Consider the following 21562-nt stretch of genomic DNA (forward strand, 5'->3'; position numbering starts at 1 on the left):
TTATTTTTATTCTAGGTAATATTTGGATCCTTGAGTTATACCAACAATTTATTTAGTTTTTGCTTTTGGGCTTCTAAGCAATAGTTTTAAAAATCTTTATAAAATATTAAAATTCCTTTAGTTCAGGAAAAGGACAGTTTGAATATTTAATGGAGCTGTGCAGAATATTGGCTTATGTTCACAATTAATATGTTTAAAATGGAGCTTGTTTTTTATTAGAGCACAAAAAGAAACACAGCAGATAACCTATTGAGTAGAGAAAAACAGATTTGTATTATCATAAGATTCATTGTGAAACTAGGGGAGTATGAAAAAGGATTTTAACTTTAACTTTCCAGACAGAATTCCAGACATTTCTCAGATATTTTTATGGCAGGCTATAAAATATGCATTTAATATTATCAGTAAAGGCAGATGTTCATATATTCTGAAAAGATAAACATTATTTATGACACTCTGGCAAAAATATATCATTATTTGCTTTTTCAATTTTACTATAGCAAATATTTCTCTATATGTCAGTTTGTACTTTAGGACATCTCAAAATATGTTATAAATATTTTATTTATGAAATCTTGCGGATTATGTATATAATAAATGGGAGAACAGTCAATGCCACATTAAATATCCACTGGTGTTACTGATGTCTGTTTTCCTACAGAATCAAAGGTGGAAATATTCTGCATTGTTACATCTTCTAGTCAGAGTGATTTAAAAATTCTAGGCATATCATATTGCCTTAAGTTTATTTTTGATACCTAATTTGTTTATTTCAGTCACAGCCACCGATTCTACCCAGTTAGAAATGGTTTATTTATTTATTTATTTATTTATTGGTTCGATTTATATGCTGCCCTTCTCCGGAGACTCAGGGCGGCTTACAGTGCATTAAGCAATAGCCTTCATACTTTTGTATATACCTGCTTAGTAGGGCTTTTGCCCCCCCCCAAGCAGTGTTCTTTTTTACACAAAGTCAGCTTATTGCCCCCACAATCCGGGTCCTCATTTTATCTACCTCGAAAGGATGGAAGGCTGAGTCAACCTTGGTTATCAAAGATGGGTAAATATTTCCTTTATTTTTCTTAACATTCTGAAAATACATGAATAGTACCCGCTAATTATTCAGCAGCAATATATTCTATATGAAAGATTTATCAAATTGATCACATCCTTCTTCAAGATAGTATGCCCCAAATTTAAAATGCTTGTAGTCCTTGTGAACTGTTCAAGCATATTGCCTCAGGGACTAAAATGTGATCTCATCTACTGTTGAATATTCTAGATCTTTTGCTTGAAAAATGGCACATATGAAATTCAACACTGAAAAAGAAAAACTGAAGAGTTCAGGTAGTCCTCAATTTAAGACCAGTAGTTCAATTTACTACCTATATCCTGAGTTACAATTGCTGCAAACCCCCTCCCCACCCCCAATAATGTGATCATAGTTTGGGCATTTGGTAATTTGGCTGCTCAGGAACACTGAAATTGCCTCCACCCCCACCCCCCAGCTGGGGTCCTTGGGCCTTCTTTCATTCAACTGGGTTTCCACAGCTCCCTGCTTCCTGCCCAGCTGGGTCCCACATATTTTCCCCGCCATGCCTTGCTCCATTTACCTCTTCCAAAGATCACCTTTCCAAGAGTGCCCAGCCAATGCACCTCACAGCCTTATACAAAGCCACCTCCATTCTAGAATCAGCCATAATTCACAGGCCGCAAGAATTGTGGCCTCTTCCAAAACGGCATCAGCTTTTAGAATGGCAGCTACTATATAGGAAGGCTGCACGGTGTATCAGCTGGGTATGCTTTCCAAAAGGTGATTTTCAGAAACCACCTTTCCAAAACAGAATCAGCCAAAGTACCGCCTTGTGCCCTCCCAGAAGCAGGTGCCATTTTGGAAGTATCTACAGTTCTGAACATACGATATAAAGTATCAGTGTAGTATATGTGCAGATCCAAGCAGCCTTTTGTAATTGAGAGAAATTTTGTCAATGTACAGATGTTCAAAGTGCCATCTAAGATTTTCTGAGGTGGCATCCATTGTGTCAATAACCACTGGGACCACAAGTGGTTTATGTTAATCTTTCAAGTTCAGTTTTCAGATCTTGATACTTTGTGATCTTCTCCAATTCTGTCTTCTATTCTACTAAACCCAAGTATTACATCAATTATCTTTCCAGTCAGTTAGACCTGGTGTGTTATATGCCAAAACTTTATCAGTCTCTATTCAGAAATCCCACAATATTTTAACATGCTCATTTTTACTACTTTTTAAAAATATGTTCTCACCAGTTTTTCATTACTGGCACATCTTTTTTTACAGATTTTCAAGTGAATCCTTTTGGTGATTGTGTTATGCTGTTGTTGTTATTATCAGTTTGTACCTTTTTTGCATGCTTCTTTACACAATCTGCACTTTGAATCATTATTTTTCAGTTATGGTTTTGATTGCTTTATTTAGAATAGTTTGCTCTTGAGCAGGCCAAGTCAAGGCTTCAATTTTTTTTAAATGTTCCAGTTGTAAGGTATTGCCAGGTTTTATCTTCTTCTCCTTCATTTTTTGTAGAAATAAACCATATAATGCTTTTCTTTGCCAACATTCTGTTCATGTTATTTATTTTGATATACATGTTTTGTGTCCTGTTCATTCATAAGTTCTAGTTTTTAACTTGTATCAACGCTTATGCTTGGCTGTATTTTACATAATCAATTTTACAATGCATGCTTTTCTTCTTCAACAGTCTATTTGACTTATCATTTCTGTAGTTCAAATCAGCTGTTTCCTCTAAATTTCCAATTGTTATCTGAGTTTTTTTCTACCATCTTGGCAGAACGGTGTGGTAGCCTAGAAGTGAAGACGCTTGCCTCCCACTCAGAAGGTTGAGGAGAGTTCAATCCTAGGCAGCAACAAAATCTCAGGGTGCAAACAGAAAGTATCTGCTGTGAACTCTACTTAGGCATCAGAAAGGGCATCCAGCCAGTAAATGCTCAGCTCTATTCAGTTGCCCTGGCTCCAAAGCAAAGGATTACAGGGTCGTAAAAAGAAATAAGTTTTTTCTACTGTCTTATTGTTGTTTCTGAGTCTTCTGTTTTCACATCTTTTCTGAATCTGAATTTCCCCCCTGAAAATTAAGGAACTAAATTGCTGTGCGACTTTAGAATTCAAACAGACAGGTAGCTGCTACATACATACTTCAGACTTAACGGTGGATAAGAAAGACAAACAACTCTGGATAATGGACAGGCAGTACCTAAAGACAGAATAGAAGAGGAAGAATGGGAGAAGATAAACTATAAAGACCTGCAAATAGAAATGGAATAACTGTGGGAAAAGAAAACAAAGATGGTACCAATAGTGATAGGTGCTTTGGGTGCAATCCCAAAAGAACTGGAGCACCACTTAAACATCATTGGCATTGACAAAATCATTCTTGGTCAATTGCAAAAAGCAGCTATACTAGGAATAGCTTACATCAGTGATGGCGAACCTTTTAGACACCGAGTGCTCAAACTGCATGCGCACATGCCCAAACTGAAAGGTGCACGTGTGCAAACACGGACATGCGTGAACATGTGCATGCACAGACATGCACATGAGCGTGCACAGACATGAACACATGTGCAGCAGAAACTGAAGACCAGCTGGCCGGTGAGAGGTGGGTCATCTCAACACCAGCAGCGCGGCAAGAGATAAGATATTTTTCTTTTGTGAGCTTCTGTTTCGTCTTTTGCAGGGAGAAAGAAACGCCACGGAGATCTGACCTGGGGTGATGGCACATATGCCAGCAGAGGACTCTGCGTGCCATCTCTGGCATGCGTGCCATAGGTTCGCCATCATGGGTTTACAACCTGCTAGGATACCTTCAACACCGTCAAGCATCCATGTCTGCCTATCTCCCAGGTCCTTGGGAAGGACTTGATAGGTGGATAAAAATACAAAATCGTCTGAACATCTGGCTGACTGTGCAACAAACCATAACACACCACCATATTTGAAGTTTAATTGCTACTTTGAATAGTTTTCACTTTCGAAATGTTTAATTGGGTATAATAGGTTAGTCTGTAGTATCTGTTAGTACTTTCAATATAAAGAGTTGTGATAATGTTTAATATTTTTTGTAATATTTGTTGAGATTGGTTTATTATTATAGATCAGTGGTCACCAACCGGTGGTCCGCAGACCACTGGTGGTTCGCAAGAAAGTTTTGGTGGTCCGTGGTGCACTCGGGTGGAGGAGCTGTTCCGGGATGAGCAATGGCCAGTTCTGTGACTAGAGCTCTGGAATATGGGACTGGCCAGGCAGCTCATAGTGGGGTTGTAAATCTCCACTGTAAAGGGAGGTTCGTACAACTTGCAACTTTGCAGCGTAGCCCTCGCCGGCTGGAATGAGGTAATAGTGCAAGGAGGGGTGGCAGTGCAGGCGGGCTGAAGTAACGGGTGGTGGCAACCCCAGCCTGTTTCTTCCCCCTGCTGTAGCTTCCTGTCGGCTGAACCCACCAGTGGCTGTCCCCGCCCCTCGCCCTCCCTTTCCAGTCACTCCTCGCCTGGCCTGAGAAGGGAAAGGTGGGGGATGGAGATTCGCTCCATAGTCCAGAGCGGGAGCGAAGCTTCGTCTCTTGCAGGATCTCGCGGCCGTTTCTTCCGGCTCTTATTGGTGCTCTGCGCACCTCGGTCTCTCGGGGAGATGCTTGACTTCCTCTCAGCCCCAAGACACTGGCTGGCCCATGAGATGAGAGAAAGAGAATGAGAGAGAATGTGTGAGAGAGAAAAAGACAGAGAATGAAAGAGAGAGAATGAGAAAGAGTGGGAGAGAGAAAGGGGAAGAGAGATGAGAGAAAGAGAGGGAGAGAGAATGAGGGAGAATCATGAGACAGTGAGAGAGACAGAATGAGAGAAAGAAAGAGACAGAATGAAAGAAAATGAGAAAGACAGAATCAGAGAGAATGAGAGAGAGAGAATCAGAATGAGAAAGAGACAGAATGAAAGAGAGAATCAGAGAGAATGAGTGGGAAAGAAAAAGATGAGAGAGAAAGGGTGAGAGACAAAGAGAGAATGAAAGAGAATTAGAATGAGAAAGACAGAATGAAAGAATCAGAGAGAGAGAGACAGAATGAAAGAGAATCAGAGAGAGAGAATCAGAATGAGAGAATGAGCTGGGGAGAGAAAGAGATGAGAGAGAGAATAATAGAGAATGAGTGGGAGAGAAAGGGGGGAGAGAGAAAGAGAATGAGAAAGAGTGGGAGAGAGAGGGAAAGAGGGAAGAGAGAGAGAAAGGAGGAAGAGTGCCTGAAGGACCCCATCACTGGATTTGTATTAGTGGTCCACGGGATTTAAAATTATGAATTTGGTGGTCCCTGAGATCCAAAAGGTTGGGGACCCCTGTTATAGACAGTCATTAGAGAGATTAGATTTTAAACAGAAGTAGGAAAATATATTTATGTTGCTAGTGGTGTTGGTAAGTATTTTTGTTAGCACACTGAGCCTTTGCTGATTAATAAGACAAACTGAGGATTTAGAGACTAAGTTTATATATAATGGAGTGGCGTATGGAATGAAGATGTAGCTGATTGTACTTTAGGAGACAGTGCTAAATTGTTAATGTTAAATAATGTTGCTGAGGATAAAGCGGAAGCTTTCTTTTCCTTAATTTGTTTTCCCTCTTTTTTGGGGGGGCGAGGGTTCTGCACTTTCTATTTTTTTCCCTTTAATGTATTGTTTGGTTACGAATTTTTTTTTGCATCTGTTTTATCTATTTCATATCATCCTCAATAAAATTATTGCAAAAGGTGAAATTAATTTATCAATTGAATATACTTGGAAAAAAATATCAAGGATGCCAATCAAATCAAGAGGCTTTGTTTTTTTAGGTTGTCATCCTTTAGTATGGGGGTTACCTTGCATTCCCCTCTTCCTCGGTTTTTCCCCATAAACACCCCCGTGGGATAGTTGGGCTCAGAGAGCATGACTGGCCCAAAGCAACCCAGTGAAGTGACACTGTACTTGAACCCGGGTCTCTCGCTGCTTCTAGTGCATCACCTGAGCTCTTGCTGGGGCAGTCCAGGTTCTTCATGAGGAAGGTGTCAGATCCAGCCAAGATCTGGCACCTGGCAGCAAGAGGCGCGCCTGGCAAACGGTTTCGTTGCACTGCTACCGATCATCACCATACCATACTTCACTAGACAAACTTTGTAGCATCTCGACGTGCTTTCGGGCGCGCGTGTAATTTCCCCCTCGTTTTAAAATCTCGAGCGTTTGAAAGACAGACCCGAGCGTTTTGTTTCTTAGTCTTCCAGACAATCCTCAGTAGAAAAACAACCTCGGGCGGTTAAGCGAGGCCAAACAACAAAAGAGATGCAAATTACGTTCCAAGCACCGCCCACCCGGGCAAACCGTTAACGGCCATCTCGCGGTGAAATGCCTCGCAGCCCACCCTCCCGCCTCGATTTTTTTCCCTTTTTGAATGAAACCTTCCGAAAGCTCTGATTGGCTTGAAGCCGCTCGGCTTCTTTCAGCGCGTGCGCAGGAGCGAAGCGGCCGGCCGTTTCCTTTCTCCTTTCCTGTTGCTTCTGATTGGAGGCGGCTGGAGGACCATCATTGGGAGGCCGTCGATGCCGTCTCCGGTGGGGGAGCGCCTTCGCCGAGGCAAGAGAAGTTTGGGGGAACCGGCGGCCTGCTTGGCGCTTCGGGAATCCGGCGGGAAGGCTGAGGTGAACTCCGACGGCCGGGAGGGTGTGTGTGGAATCGGCGCCGTGCCTGTCTGCTCAAGAACGAAATCGAGGGACGGTTTCCTGCTTCTTCGGCCCCTCAGTGGCCTGTGAGCGGAGAGGGACGGAGGTGATTTTGAAAGAATTGGAGCCACACTAGTAACTTCGTTTGCGAAGGGGAGGTTTTATCGGAAGATGACAGTTCGTCTCTATGGGTCAACGGAGATTCCCAGTCATCCAGGTTAGGGTTATCCCAAAGGTGCTTTTTTTTTTTTTTCCAAGAGGCAACTGGACTTTCTTTGGTTTTCCTTGAAGACGTTTCGCTTCTCATCCAAGAAGCTGACTGGCAGAGCTGAAGAAGCTTCTTGGATGAGAAGCGAAACGTCTTCAAAGAAAAACCAGAAAGCCCAGTTGCCTCTTGGAAAGAAGCACCTTTGGGATGGTTCGTCTCTATATGTCAGAGGTCCTCAAACTTGGCAGCTTTAAGACTTGTGGACTTCAATTCCCAGAATTCTCCAGCCAGCTATGCTGGAGTTGAAGTCCACAAGTCTTAAAGCTGCCAAGTTTGAGGACCTCTGCTATATGTATTCAATTGCAGTTAAAGTATCCTTTGTTTTCTGGAGCTGACAGGTTACTTAAAGGCAGGGATCCTCAGCATCCTTGCTAATCTCTCACCCTGTGTGAGTTTTCCTTCTGGTGACTGTCACGATCACCTGTCTCTTTAGACAAGATGCTCTGGGGGTGGGTGGGGTGGAGGCTTCGCCTCACACCTAACTGACTGGAGAAGAGGCGATCCCAGCAGGTGTAACTCGTAAGGATACTTTTCCTTACTCCCGTTTTCTTTCCTCCACTTCTTTGAATTTGGGAGTAGTATCCGTTCAGCTTTCTCTGGCTGGTCATGGCCAACTAGATGTATTCAGAAAATTTGCAAGCGGTACAGGTCATCCTTGCCTTATGATAACAATTGAGCCCAAAATTTCTGTAGCTAAGCAAGGCAGTTAAGTGTGTTTTGCCCCATTTTATGTCAAAGTTTTTAAGGGAATCGTGATCATTAAGCAAATCTGTCAGGGTGGCAATTAATCCCATTCTGCTTTTGGGTAATTGCACCTTGATTAGAGAATGGATCGTGGCCTTTCCTTGCAAGTATACCTTAAGAAAATAAACCCGAGATATATTCTAATAAACACATTTTATTATAAAGAAAGCAAAAACATCTTACTAGCCTTCCCCCATTGCTTGTTTGAAGCCAGCTGGGAAGGTTACAAATGGGGATCACATGACCCCAGGACAGTGCAACTCTTATATACATGCCATATATAAAATGACTTATATACATGCCGGTTGCCAAGCTTCTGAATTTTGATCATGTGATCATGGGGATGCTGCAATGGTAATAAGTGAGAAAAATGGCTCACTTTTTTCAGTCATTGTAACTTTAAATAGTTACTTAAAAATGGTAAATTGAGGACTGCCTGTAATTCTTTTCTACCATTTTCTATCTGTGAATCTTCAAAATCTAAAGCTGTTCCAGTTGGATCTTCCATTAATCAGGGGTGTCAAACTGGTGAGCCAGATGCATCACACACAGGCCACGTGCATCCCAGTTCCACGAAGGCAAAAAAGGTCACAATACGTCACATGACATCAATGTGACGGGGCGAGTTTGACACCCATGCATTAATTTGTCCTTTTAAACCTATCTGCATTGTTGGCCATCACCAATTAACAGTGATTATACGCTGATAAAACTATTAATAAATCAGATGAAGCTTAATTAGGAATATGAAAACAGCTTTCCTTAGTCTTCTGTTCTTTACAACATATGATTGTTTATAAGTTTATTTGGTCACTGTGATTTGGAATTTTGGGAGTTGTAGTCAAACATTTGGATGCTTGGGGATTGAATCTGAAGACTACTGATAAAGGTGCTGGCCTAGAAACCACGAGATTGAGTTGGCTAGGTGACTTTGGGTTAGTCACTCGCTCTCAGCTGAATCCACCTCACAGGGTTAGGAGGGAGATCAGCAAAGACTAAAGTATGTTTTCTGAGAAGGCTCTATGATATAGACCAGCCTGTATGAGTTAACCATTAGGTCAGAACATCCCTCCACCCCAGTTTGTTTAGATGTTTGTTTAAATGTTTTGGATCTGTTGCCTCCTCAAGAAGTATTACTCCAGTAATACTGACATCTTAGCCATGGCTGATGCTATAAGCTCATGCACATATCTTAATCCTTCATTGGTTCGCCAGCCACTTGCATGTGTGGTTGGTGTTCCCCCTCTTCTTGGACACCATTGACTTAGTTATTATGGATATGTTAGACATCACATAGATAAGGTTCTTAACCACTATGTTCTGTGGAAGCAAATGGAACTTAGAGCCAGAAGTGGGAGGAAGAGTGGAATAGCAAGATTTATTTTTATTTTTCTGCTTTATGAAAAGTAAAGAAAAATTGTGGGAAAGCCGCTATAGGTTTCAGTGCTGACTTGTGGGAAGTGAAGACACTTGAGATATGCCTGCAGGGTTGAGAATGTTGTGAAACCTGTTTACTTCTATTTGAAAATCCTTGTTGTCTTGCTTAAGAGTACTGTATATAGTTCTACCTGTAGTGGACAGAATAACTTTTCCACTAAAAAGTTATATGACACTTGAAACCGCTACTACAATTGTCCCAATATAGGTGCCTTTCTGTAAAATATGCTACAGTTCTTGAAACAATCAAGTTTTTGCTCCATAGATAAATGAACAAAGATAAGTGAATTACAAAAATCAATCTATAAGAATAGTAGTTAGATCAATTTTTTCCAGCATTCTGGACCCTCTGCTGCCAAAAAACCAACCTCAAATTGAACCTTGATTGCTCCTGCGTAATTACTTGAACAATTGGATTTCAGAGGCATTCACCTCTATTGGTGGAAGTTAAAAAATAGCCCTTGATTTTGTGATATTAATATACTTCAGCTTTGTAGATTTTTATCTGTTTTTATAATGGCAGTTTTATCTATTGTTTTTGTTCTCTGAAGCCTTGGGCTATGCCCACAAATATTAAGCTTGACTTAAAACATGGTAACTAAAGCAGAATTATGTTACGTTATTGAATTATTATTCCATGATTTAATTTTGTCTGTTAACTTAAAAAGCTTAGTATTTAACTTTTTTTAAAAAAAATAATGGGATGATGAAATGTGTATAAGATGCAAAGTTGATAGCATTTCCTGTTAATATCTATTGCTTGTTCATTTTTGGATTGTTTGCTTGTCTAATTACTACAAATATAGATATTAGAGATAAATAGTAATTAAGATACTATCCTACACTAAATAGATGAAGTGGGAATTAAGCATGTATTATTTATTGTTTTGGCTAGTTCTGCTTGTATTTTAAAAAAGATTTATTTGCATTTAAATCATGTAATAACTAATTTCCTTGAACTATCAGTATTTTAAAAATTTTTAACTATATTTTGTATATCTGTATCTCACTTTTATTCTTTTTTTAAATTTTAGGAAATGCATTATTTTGAAGAGGAATTAACTTGTTCTATTTGCTACAGTATATTTGATGATCCTCGTGTACTGCCATGTTCGCATACATTTTGTAGAAATTGTTTGGAAAGTATTCTTCAGATATCAAGCAATTTTTCCATATGGCGCCCCCTAAGGCTTCCTCTGAAGTGTCCCAACTGTAGAAGTATTGTTGAAATTCCTCCATCTGGTACAGACTCTTTGCCTGTAAACTTTGCATTAAAGGCTATTATTGAAAAATATCAACAAGAGGATCATCCTGAAGTTGCTACCTGCAGTGAGCATTATAGACAACCACTAAATATTTACTGTCTACTAGACAGAAAACTTGTGTGTGGCCATTGTCTTACAATAGGAAAACATCATGGTCATCCCATAGATGACCTACAAAGTGCCTACATGAAAGAAAAAGAAACTCCTGGAAGACTCCTTGAGCAGTTGACAGATAAACATTGGAGTGAAGTTTGTTTGCTTATTCAGAGTCTGGAGGAACAGAAAGCGCAGTGTGGGAACATTGTTCAGGAGGATAAAAAAACAGTCTTGCAATATTTTAAGAGACTCGGAGATGCCCTTGATCAGAAAAAACAAGCTTTGCTTACAGCTCTGGATGATGTAAATATGCAAATTGAGACTGAATATGAACCTCTCATAGAAATGTTGAAAGGAATACGAGAAGAACAACTTGAACTAATGTCACTGAATACATCGTTTCAAGAGGAGGAGTCTCCTCTTCATTTTCTGGAGAAAGTTGAGGAAATACGTCAGCGTGTTAAAATTTTAAGGGAAAAACCATTACCAATGATTAAGCCGGTTGAAATCCATCCTCGAATAGGACAGGTGTTAAAAGATGTGTGGAGCAAAAGTGAAATTAATCAGATTAACAAAATTCTCATTCCCAAAATAAAGCTAATTTCAAAGCAAAAATTACGTACCCAGGATTGTGACAATGAGACTAAACCAGCTAAGAAATCCTTCTGGTCCTTCAGTCCTTTGGCAATTATATTACTTTCTTTGATTTTTCTTACTGTTATCTTTAGCCAACATATATTAACATTCATAAATGAAATAGTTTTTCCATATATTTTTGATACTTTGCAGATAATTTATCAAGACTTAAGTAAAAGATTGCACATAGCAGTAGAAAACACTATAATATACCCCTGATTTAACTAAATAATATTTTTGCTTTTGATAACAACTTTTTGCCTGTTAAGAAAAATATCTGAATTCTAATGGATTTAATTTTAACTTGATGTTCAATTAAGGTTTAGTTGATATCAACGTCTTTTGTCAAGAGTGTCAGAAATTATCTAGCATTGCAAATAGGCCAGTAACAGCCTGTAGTTTTTGGACAAATGTTCAATTCTCAATATGCATGCAAGAGTAATCTCTTGCCAACAGAAGATCATGTAAAGATTGTGTGAGAATTGAGGTGAACTGTGAGATCCTTAGAGCTATCTGAGCTTGTTTGATTTTTTGCAGACATTTCATTACCCAAGGTAATGAACCCTAGGTAACATCATCAATCACTAAGAACACCCCCACCAACATTGATAGAGCAAGATACTTGTACATAAACAGAAAACAAACCTCACTCACTTCTACCAATGGTGTTACCTAGTTGGGTAATGAAATGTCTGCAAGAAAACAAGTTTTGATGGCACCCTACAGTTCAACCCTAAACTACAAATATCAGGGTTGAGTTTGGCTTGACTTGATGGTTTGTTTACTCTGGTCACATCTTTGTTGTCCTCACATCCATAATTTTTATACACTATTAATTAATATAATACAATGCTAATTATCCAAAAACTATTTTAAATTGCTTTTCTTGTTAGGAACAAATATTGGAGACTAAATATTTTTAAATGTTTCCTTATGAAAAAGAAAATTAGATGAAACATCTAACAATTTCTACTCAGTTCTAATATTTCAAATAGCATGACTAGGAAAGATAAAACATATTTTTATTAACTCCTTTAATTAGAGAGAGATTATCTTGACGGATAGGGAAGCATATATTTCTAGTCTTAACATTTAAAATTTATATTACATCATCTCAGTTTTCATAAAGCTAAACAATTTTTTAACAATCAGCATTTGCAATAGATCTCCCAGGGGTTCTGGTTTTAGTTCCACAAAGATTTGAGCCTGTCACTTCAAACAAGAGCATTATAGTTCTTCAACAATGATGTTATAACTGGTTGCTATTTTACATACATATTTCACTGAGGCCTTTGTTTTTCTTGGAAGACATAATAGTATTAAATAGTAGGGAGAGAGAACTTTACAGTAAATAACCTGGTATTATCTGACAAAATTATCATAAAGGAGAGTTTTAAAATGAAATTATGCTTGATAATGAACTAATCTGGCAGATTTTAGTTCATGCAAACGGCAGTGAAAATGATTAAATGACCAAAAGCAGCAGGACCTATCAGCTTCTTCAGAATAGTTTAACGAGTTTGCTATAAAGATTAATGGACTTGTTTAACATGCTTTCATGTTGCGAAAAGAGATGTTTAGCTGTTGCCACATAAAATGAGATTACTAAAAAGGAATACATATAAACTATAAATGTGGTTTCCAAGTAAATATTGTCATCATCCTTAACTGTAGTTGGTTCAACATAAACATACAGCATAAGAGCCTGGTAGAAGATATATTTTAAATAATGTACATTAGTAGCCTCTTTTCTGTTAGTCATACCATATATGGTGTATAGCAGCTGCATGATGATCAGGGAGTAGGTTTTTTTAAAATTTGTTATTTCCATCCTCAGTATTGATTCTCATTCATGCTTTTAAATTTTAAAATTTGTAATGGGTTTTTCAGGTTTCGGAATTTGTACTTTTAATTAATAAAAAAAATTTCCTTTAGCTATAATTGTATTAATAGTTATATTTCTGATATTTTAAATAAGTGTAGAAAAATAAACTGTTCTTGGGTAAGACTGAGATTGTAACTAATGAGAAACACCATATCTTCAATATGCATGTTTGTTCCTCCACATGTTAGATTTAAGTGCAAATATCACTTGTGATTTGCTTTAATACGGGGTCACAATTCATGAAGTTTTGGGACAGATGGATTTTATTTATTTTACTGAATGTGGATGCTGCCCAACCTCAGGGAAATGGATCCTTTTCAAAGAAAAATAAATACAACTTGTTAAATTTTAAATAACAAGGGGCACAAGGAACCTATCAATGTGCTCAGTATTAAACTTTGACAGTTGCAGACACTATAAATGAGAAAAGTTTTAGTGATCTAGAAGAAAATCCCAGTGTTTCATTTATCCTATAGCACAGTATGAACCTCTTAAATTAAGCTATGTTTTGCATGTTACCGAGCAGCCTTAGAAATACAGCATCTCATTTTAGGACCAACTGCACAGAGCTGCAGTTCCCAATGCTGAGAAGACCAAGGCAATTTTAATGTAAAAAAATGTGGTTTACAACCTGATGAAGTAGGTGCAGAGAATTGTTATCCTGCAAGAAAGTGTGAAGCTGATCTTCCATTTCCCTATTAAGCAATTGGCCACAAAGCATGATAGTTGTGACACAATGGTGGTTCTCAAATATTTCTACATCTAGTATGCCTTTAAAAGGGATTGTAACACTTGCAAAGGAGGAGAGCACTACCGGACATATTTACCATTTCCAACATCATTAACATCCAGACCTTAATAGACAAATTGGCAGGGATCAAGTATAAGGGACTGGATAGAAACAGGCACCATACTTGTGCCTAAGATTCAGAAACTATTTCTCCAAACACCAATGGTGCTTTGGACATCTTTCCAAGCATTGTTAGACATAAAATTTTACAAATGTCTGCAATGCCCTCCTTAGCAATTTTTTAAAAATGAACAAAGTTTCATCTGGGTTAAATTTACAGAATAGTTCTTTAAGGATGTATTAGTAATAGGAAAGTAAGTGGGTTTTGGCTGTACTTTTTCTTTCTTTGGCTGTGATAGAGCAGACAAAATAATAATCGCCTTATGGCGAGATGGGCAGCAAACAAATTTAATAAATGTAAATAAATAATACATTCATATTTACTCACATTCATAGGCTTTCATAACCCATTTTCTAGCAGTCTAGCTGCTTATTTCATTTTCCTTGAGAGTCAAAACAACTTTTCAACTTCTACATCCTCAGTAGACATTTAAGATGCCTATTTTCTATCTTACTGTTCTACAGCATGACACGACCATGAGAGGATCACTAACCCTGCCAGCAAAAAACTTTCAAGAATACAGGAATCCCTAGAATGTCTTAAAAGTTTCAAGTAGGGAATTAATGTGATAGGTCCTTTAATCCTACAGAAGAGATCAATTATTGCCAAACCAAAATTTATATAGTTGTTACTGCACAATAATAGTCTCTGAATCTTAACTTGCACACACATAATCCTCTTTCCAATTGCAAATCAAACTAACTGCAAAAGGCAGATTTAAAAGTTGTCTTCTGTAATAGAAGTTTAAAACTGGTACAAGCCCAAAGGTGGGGAAGAAGGGTTTCATCTGACACTGCCAGGAAAACATTCAGAGAAGGCTCAATTTCTTGTGAGAGCACCGCGGTTGTCAAAACAATTTCTTCCTAGGAACCCTGGCTGTGAGCCAACAGAAGTCTGCCCCAGCAAGACGGACTACTGTTTACATTCAGAACTCTGAAAGGGCCATGGGTTCAGTGTGGAAAGAGAACAAGTAACTCATCCATCTGCCAATCATACTCTACTCCGTGTCCAATGCTTAATTTGATGCCCAGGTCTGGTGGTTCCCATTCCCACTTATTGAAATAGATCTGTGTATGAGGTTACCATTATGTCAGGGTAGGGCTCTATTTAAATTTTGTTAGCTATCTTTGTTGCTTAGAAATTGTTTCTGCCTTTCACTGTAGAGCATGACTAATTTTTAAAGATATTTTTTTATCATCCTTTATTATTTTTTATAAATAACTTGAGGCATACCTTATATTCCTTTCTCTTATTTTCCTCACAACCCTATGAGTAAGTTGAACTAAGAGAGTGACTGACCCGAAGTCACCTAACCAGTTTTCATGCCTAAGGCAGGACTCAGTTTCTGAGTTTCTAGCCTGGTGCCTTAACCACTAGACCAAACTGTTCCTGCCCCTTCCCTCCCCATGCTAGGAATAATCTGTGATTCTGGGGATTTGGATAGCAAGGGGAATAGTGTGATACACATTCCTTATAGTAGAGAAGCATAATTGTTGATAAGGAAAGTCTGAATGTCTAAGTATATGACGCTGCTCTGCTCTGAAGCAGTGAACTATGAAGTACTGGTAGCACTAACAGAACTGTTGGAATAATAAGTAGAAATTGTGAATAAAACCTTTTTAATTTTTTTATAGAAACAGCCATGTTAGCTGGGAAATCTATAAAAGAAATAGGCTGGACAGCCTGCTTGTAATATCTCCCACTTTTCAGTATCTAAGACCTTTTGTTGCTCCTAAATGCATATATAGAAATAAGGGGTTGTCAGCACCCCAAATGATTAAAATTGGTAGCTTTCTGCAGCATAAAAATACATGTATTGAGGTAATGCAATATCAACACGGAAGAAAATAGAAAAGGGGAAACTGAATACCGTCCTTGTCACATTCAGTGTTTAGAATTACTCGGCGAGTCCCATGACTTTTGTTTCAGGCAAAACCCAAAACACCACCCACAATCCAAGTTTTATTTCTACCAAGCTGCAGCTCATCTGAAATGGTTTGTGAAAAGTTTGAGGTGGTGATGTTTGTTTTAGGTTTGAAATAAAGCCGGTTTTCCATTTTGGGAACACCCTTAATTTGTTTGAGAAACATGGAATATGACTAAGCAATTTAAAGATTACTATGGATGAACATTCATAATTTCAATTCAAAAACATGGAGTTAAAGGAAAACGTGCAAAAATCATATTCTTTATCCTCCTTTTCTATGGACGATGCTTTCTTGCTGTAAAAGATAAATCCCAATTGAAGAGGTTGTTCCAGGACATTCTCTTCCTTAAAACCCAGATAAGATCAGACTAGGGCTTCCTGTCTCAGAAGGAATGAACTCCAGAAATAAAACTTAAAACTATTTTGTAAAAGCTTCAGTATAATCCATACAAGTGATTTAATGATGGGAAATGGGATTGGAATTCCCATCACTAAGCACATCATGATTATATTGCTTAGCAATGGCAATCCAGTCTCTGTTGCTTTCTTTAAGTGAGGACCTCCCAAATAGCAACTTCTCGCCAGCTTCCCACAAGCAAAGGGGAAGCTGGGAGGATGTTGAAAGTCCCAAGAGGCTTGCAAGCAGGCCAGTGGGTGAGTGAGTGCTAGAGTGAGTCGGGAGGGTGGAGGGGTTACAGTACTAGTGTATATGGATGGAAAAAGATGCTGTGGCACTAGTGATCCTCGAGATCTTACAGTAATGGGGCTCCTCAAGAGCAGTGGGAATGACTTAAAGGAACAATTTGCAACTTTCCCTGTCCCCTTCCACATTGACTTCACTTGGGACAAGCCAGCGGTCACAAATGGCTGTCATGTGATCCAGTCGCCAAGCACCTAGATCATAATCACATGACTGTAGAGAAGTTGCAACAGCTGGAATTTTGAAGACTGGTCTAAAGACCAACTTGTTCAGTGCTATCACAACTGCTTGAGCTGGTGGGAGGAATAGGACCAGCAACGGTGGCAACAGCTATCACAGCAGAGACAACTGGCCCAATGGTAAATGAAGTGACTGGACCCTGGCGCAGTGCTTCCCTAGATGGTTGCCAAATTGGACTGCATCAGGTTGAGTCCATTGCAGAGGCTCCCTGGTAAACAGGCAGCACAGCTCAGCAGTGCTGCAGATCAGCTATTCTTCAGCTAGCAAGTGGCATAGAATGGATTATGGATGTAGTCTATGCCCTAATTCTTGGGACTGGTACCATAGAGATTATAAAGACAATCTCATCTCAGGATGAGGCCCTAGAAATTGTATGTATGTATGTATGTGTACATATGTATGTATAAATAAATACATACATCTTTCGGACTGGTGGAACATACTGAATCAAGCCATCATTCATAAAACTTAACATTGTCTTGTTAACATTAGCTATAGTTTTCTAGGGTGAGTAAAGAACTTTTTGGGGAGCTGCCAAATTGGGGATATTCAGACAAAAAGTTTTCTACCACAGCTTTTTAAGGGAAGCAATTTATTTAAGCATCACCTGTTTGATGGATATTAAGTCTGGTTAAGAACCATGGGATTTTTCTGGCATCATAGCCATTTGTCCATTATTAGAGTGTCTTATTCTGCAATTCATGTATGTGAACATGTCTCAGCAATAATTTTTAATTATTGATGAAAATTTTTAGATTATGGGCTTACAAAATGGTCCATTTAAGCATTACTTATTGTAGCTGGATTTTAATTGTCAAATGAATCCCAAACCCAGGATGCCAAACCAAATCAAAGAACCATACTAAAGCTAGCACAATATCAGTCTCTGCTCGCTATTTTTTTTTTTTTTTCATTATGGTTTATCAACTTATTTATTTACTAGAATATTTTTGTAATATACAGAGAAATTCATCAAAATTTTATTTTCAAATTCAAATAAAAATAGGCTGTATTTTTTAAAAAAATCCACCATTTTAATCACTACGTACTTCTACCAAAAGTCACATTTGAATTATTTGTCTGCTTTAAGCAGTCACTTAAGAGTTGTAGAGATTTATATTGTTTAAGATAATGGACACTCAGTAACAAGTTAAATTCAAAAAGCACTTATAGAAAATAGATATTAAATTTTTGGCAAATCTTCCTTAGGAAAAAGAATGTTGAAAGAAAAGTCCATATTCAGAAGCATTCTGTGGAACCAGATTCAGCAAGTCCCTTTGATGCAATAATTTTGGGATTTGTTGCAACACTTTTTGTTGTGTTATAAGTCTTGTAAATACCAATGAGTCTGTCTGCTATTTCAAACATGTTGTTTCGCAGAGAAATAATGATGAACTGTGCGTTTTTTGTTTGTTCCTGGAAATTGGAATAAATTTTGCGTTAATATTCGCTACAGTGATTTTTCAGAAAATGCTTTTATAATCCTTCCCAATTACAATAATATAACCAGCACTTCTCAGTATTGGCCTGAGCATCAACATTAATAACCCTCTTCAACTGTCTTAAGAGAAAAGAAATTTCAGGTTATTAATTAGGCTTTCTTACACAGAAGGTGGCAGGCTGTACTGAATCTCTAAAATTAGATCACTTCATTCCCTGCAGATAAATTGAAAAAAGACTACTGAATTTTTAAAATAAGGCACGCAATAATAAGTAATTCTGAAGAAAGTGTGAATGTATCAAAAGAAAGGGGAAGAATGGGAACGTTATGGTTGGCTGGAATAGATGAAATTCTCAAGATTAAGAACAAAAGATATGTAGTAGAACCAATTATAGTTTGCAAAGAGAGAAATATGAGATAGATACTGAAGAATGTTGGTATAAACTAGTTTTAATTATATTTTCTTTTCTTATCTCATACCTTAATGTTTGCCTCATTTATTTATTTACTTTATTTTTATTTATTGCTGTCCTGCCTTTATTAGTTTTACAAATAACTCAAGGCAACGGACATATCCAACACACCTTCCTCCATTTTCCCACAACCACCACCCTGTGAGGTGATTTGGGCTTAGAGAATGACTGGCCCAAGGTCACCCAGCTAGTTTTAATGGGGGAACTTGAGCTCACGGTCCACTTCTTTCTAGTCTGGTACCTTAACTATGCAAAATATTGCTTACTTTTGAAAAGAAACAATATGAGTATGCATGCACTAAAATACTGGTCATGTGCATTTTCTACAGTTGTTTTCTACCCACAGTTTTTGTGGTTGTGAATTAATCAAACATTTTGAAAAAATATTTTCAGATTTCATTTTCTTAATTTGTGGGAGTGTACATTTCCAAAAAGTTCAAAATACTTTTATGTACAACTACTGTTACCTTGATATTAACATATATAAAGTTTGAATGATGTTGACTTCTGTAATACTTACATATATGTAAAATGCTACAATGGAAACATTTTTAAAATCAAGGGCAGCGTCAATTTCATCCATGAAATAGAGAGGGGTTGGCTTGTAATGATGCAAAGCAAAAACCAAAGCTAATGAGCTCAATGTCTTCTCTCCACCTGACAAATTAAATATCTTCTTCCAACTTTTCTTTGGTGGTCGAACACTGAAAGATGAAATTCACAAATGTATGCTTTACTTAATTTCACATTAACATCAAGATACTTTAAGCAAACCAAAAGCACATTTTATCTATCATCTCAATAATTTTCCATTAATCCTTCAGACACATTAGAACCATCATTATTTTTGTAGTACAAATTAGGAGCTTAGATTTAGACTAAGCTAAAGACAATTGTTACTCTGTGGCTAAACAAGTTTGATGAGCTGTGAAACCAAGCTTTTTTGGTCCATATTCTTAGCCCTTATTTTATCCTGGTCCATCATGTAGTGCTAATTGATCTTGTAACAGGTGCACCTTGCTTTTAAAATGGCTTAATTTAAATTAGGAAAATTACATGCAATACTAACCTGAACATAATTCCTTCAGAGAAAGGATCTAGACTGTCAACAAGCTCAAGTTCTGCATCGCCTCCTAGTGTAAGCATCTGATAGTTTTCCTTTAGTTTATTTGTTATGACATTAAATCCTGCCATAAATTCATTAAGCCGTTTTTTTCGAAGGCCTTCAAAAGCTTCTCTGAATTTGTCTCTCTCATTGGTAATTTCATCCAACTCTGCCACACGTTTTAGATACAGCTCTTCCTAAAACAAATGTTAAAAATCAACTAAATGAAATTAAGCGATATATTTAACAATTCAATGAAGCTTAATAGTGCTGAAATATTGGAACAGTGGTGTCAGCCTTAACTACAGTACAGATTGTCTTTGCTTACCGACTGTTCAGCAATAGGAGTTGCCATGGTGCTGAACAAATGGTACTTAATGACTGATTCTTGAAAAGCTGACTGTCCCAGACGTCAAGGGTCATGTGATTGCGATTTGAACATTTGGCAACCAACTTGCACTTAGATTGTCACACACTCGTGCATTCATGTGATTGTCATTCGCAATCTTCCCTGCCGGCTTCCAAAAGGAAAGGCAATGGGGAACCTGGCAGGGAAGGTCACAAGTCGCTATGATAATCTCCACCTTCCATCTCCCAGCAGTCAGGTTGCATCACATCACCTTCCCTCAGCCTCCCAACGCTCGTCTTGTGTCATGCCTCCTTCCCTCAACCTCCCTGCACTAACACACCCACATTCTCTTTCCCTTAGCAACTATCCCAACTATCTCCTCTCCAACTTGGCCAGGCCTCTCCTGCTACCCTACAGAACCCACTCTTTACCTGGGACTCCCACCACTTTCTACTTAATGACCCTTATGCCTTGGGGTAAATTGGAACTACCCAGACTGCCATTGCTAAGCAATGTGGTCATGTGAAGTCTTACTTTACATGTCCCTGTCCAAGTTGCTGTCTGAATCTAAGGATTATCTGTACTATTTATTAATTTAAATCCCATTTAGTAATTTAGAGTTGTACTCTCGTAAAATTCCGCAATCTGAAAATTGAACTTATCACTTCCATTTTCTCTTAGATCTAACAAATATTTGGTATACAAATACCTGGATATGTCAGTATGACTTCATACATCTCTTGTTTTTTCTAACCCACTCTTATTACCTCACCTGTCATTTCCTTCTTCCTGGACTCCCATCCCTATTCAATGTTTATTTTACACAAGAAAAGGCATTAATCATTGTAATCTATCTAAAAAAGGTAAATAGTTTTAAAATAGAATATAACATTCCATAAATGGCTCTTAATTTCAACGAATGCTATCACTTTTCCCTATAAGGTACCAAAAGTGAATACAGTGAGTACAAAAACTGTACAGGTAGTCCTGGTGTTACAAGAGTAATTGAGACTAGAATTTCTGTTGTTAAGTTATGCAGTTGGAAAACACTAGATTACATTATTGCATCATTTAATGACCGCAATTCTGGCAATCCAAATAGTTGCTAAAAGAGTCCCACAGGTTATTAGGCTAGGACCTAGCCCAATCCAAACCATTCCCAGCTTAGTCCCTCCCAGCCCCAGGCTTCAGAATGGTTAAGACACTGCCTCCTCTTTAACTTTCCCCATCCGCCTAGCTCCCCACCTCTCTGCCATTTTTGTCTCCCTGCACAATGGCACTCCTTGACAATATTACTGGGACTAAAGTACAGGCTTCTAAGATCTTTTAAGAAGGTTGTACCTGTCGTTCTCAAAATCAC

General features: G+C 38.1%; 2 protein-coding genes across 5 annotated transcripts in view; one reads left to right on the forward strand and one right to left on the reverse strand.

Moving 5' to 3' along the window:
* Positions 1 to 6459: 6459 nt before the first annotated feature.
* On the forward strand, positions 6460 to 13105 carry TRIM59 (tripartite motif containing 59). 3 transcript variants are annotated; one of them, XM_034439098.3, is made up of 2 exons: positions 6460 to 6831; positions 10209 to 13105. In XM_034439098.3, the coding sequence occupies exon 2, from the start codon at positions 10212 to 10214 to the stop codon at positions 11388 to 11390; it is 1179 nt and encodes a 392-aa protein (XP_034294989.2). In that variant the 5' UTR covers positions 6460 to 6831; positions 10209 to 10211; the 3' UTR covers positions 11391 to 13105. The 3 variants fall into 3 exon arrangements, with proteins under 3 accessions (XP_034294989.2, XP_034294990.2, XP_034294988.2); XM_034439099.3 differs by having other exon boundaries at positions 6507 to 6639; XM_034439097.3 differs by having other exon boundaries at positions 6511 to 6704.
* Positions 13106 to 17846: 4741 nt separating this feature from the next.
* The window catches only part of SMC4 (structural maintenance of chromosomes 4), a 40064-nt gene continuing 36348 nt past the window's right edge, over positions 17847 to 21562 (reverse strand). For both annotated transcript variants that reach the window (XM_034439101.3, XM_034439100.3), the window contains exons 22-24: positions 19818 to 20050; positions 19269 to 19452; positions 17847 to 18250 (exon numbers count right to left, since the gene is read on the reverse strand). In XM_034439101.3, coding sequence (XP_034294992.2) covers positions 18074 to 18250; positions 19269 to 19452; positions 19818 to 20050 — 594 coding nt within the window. In that variant the 3' untranslated portion in view covers positions 17847 to 18073. The remainder of the gene's footprint in view (positions 18251 to 19268; positions 19453 to 19817; positions 20051 to 21562) is intronic.

This window comes from Pantherophis guttatus, chromosome 6, assembly GCF_059756535.1.
Source record: "Pantherophis guttatus breed Tessera chromosome 6, ASM5975653v1, whole genome shotgun sequence".
In the NCBI taxonomy this organism is placed as follows: domain Eukaryota; kingdom Metazoa; phylum Chordata; class Lepidosauria; order Squamata; family Colubridae; genus Pantherophis; species Pantherophis guttatus.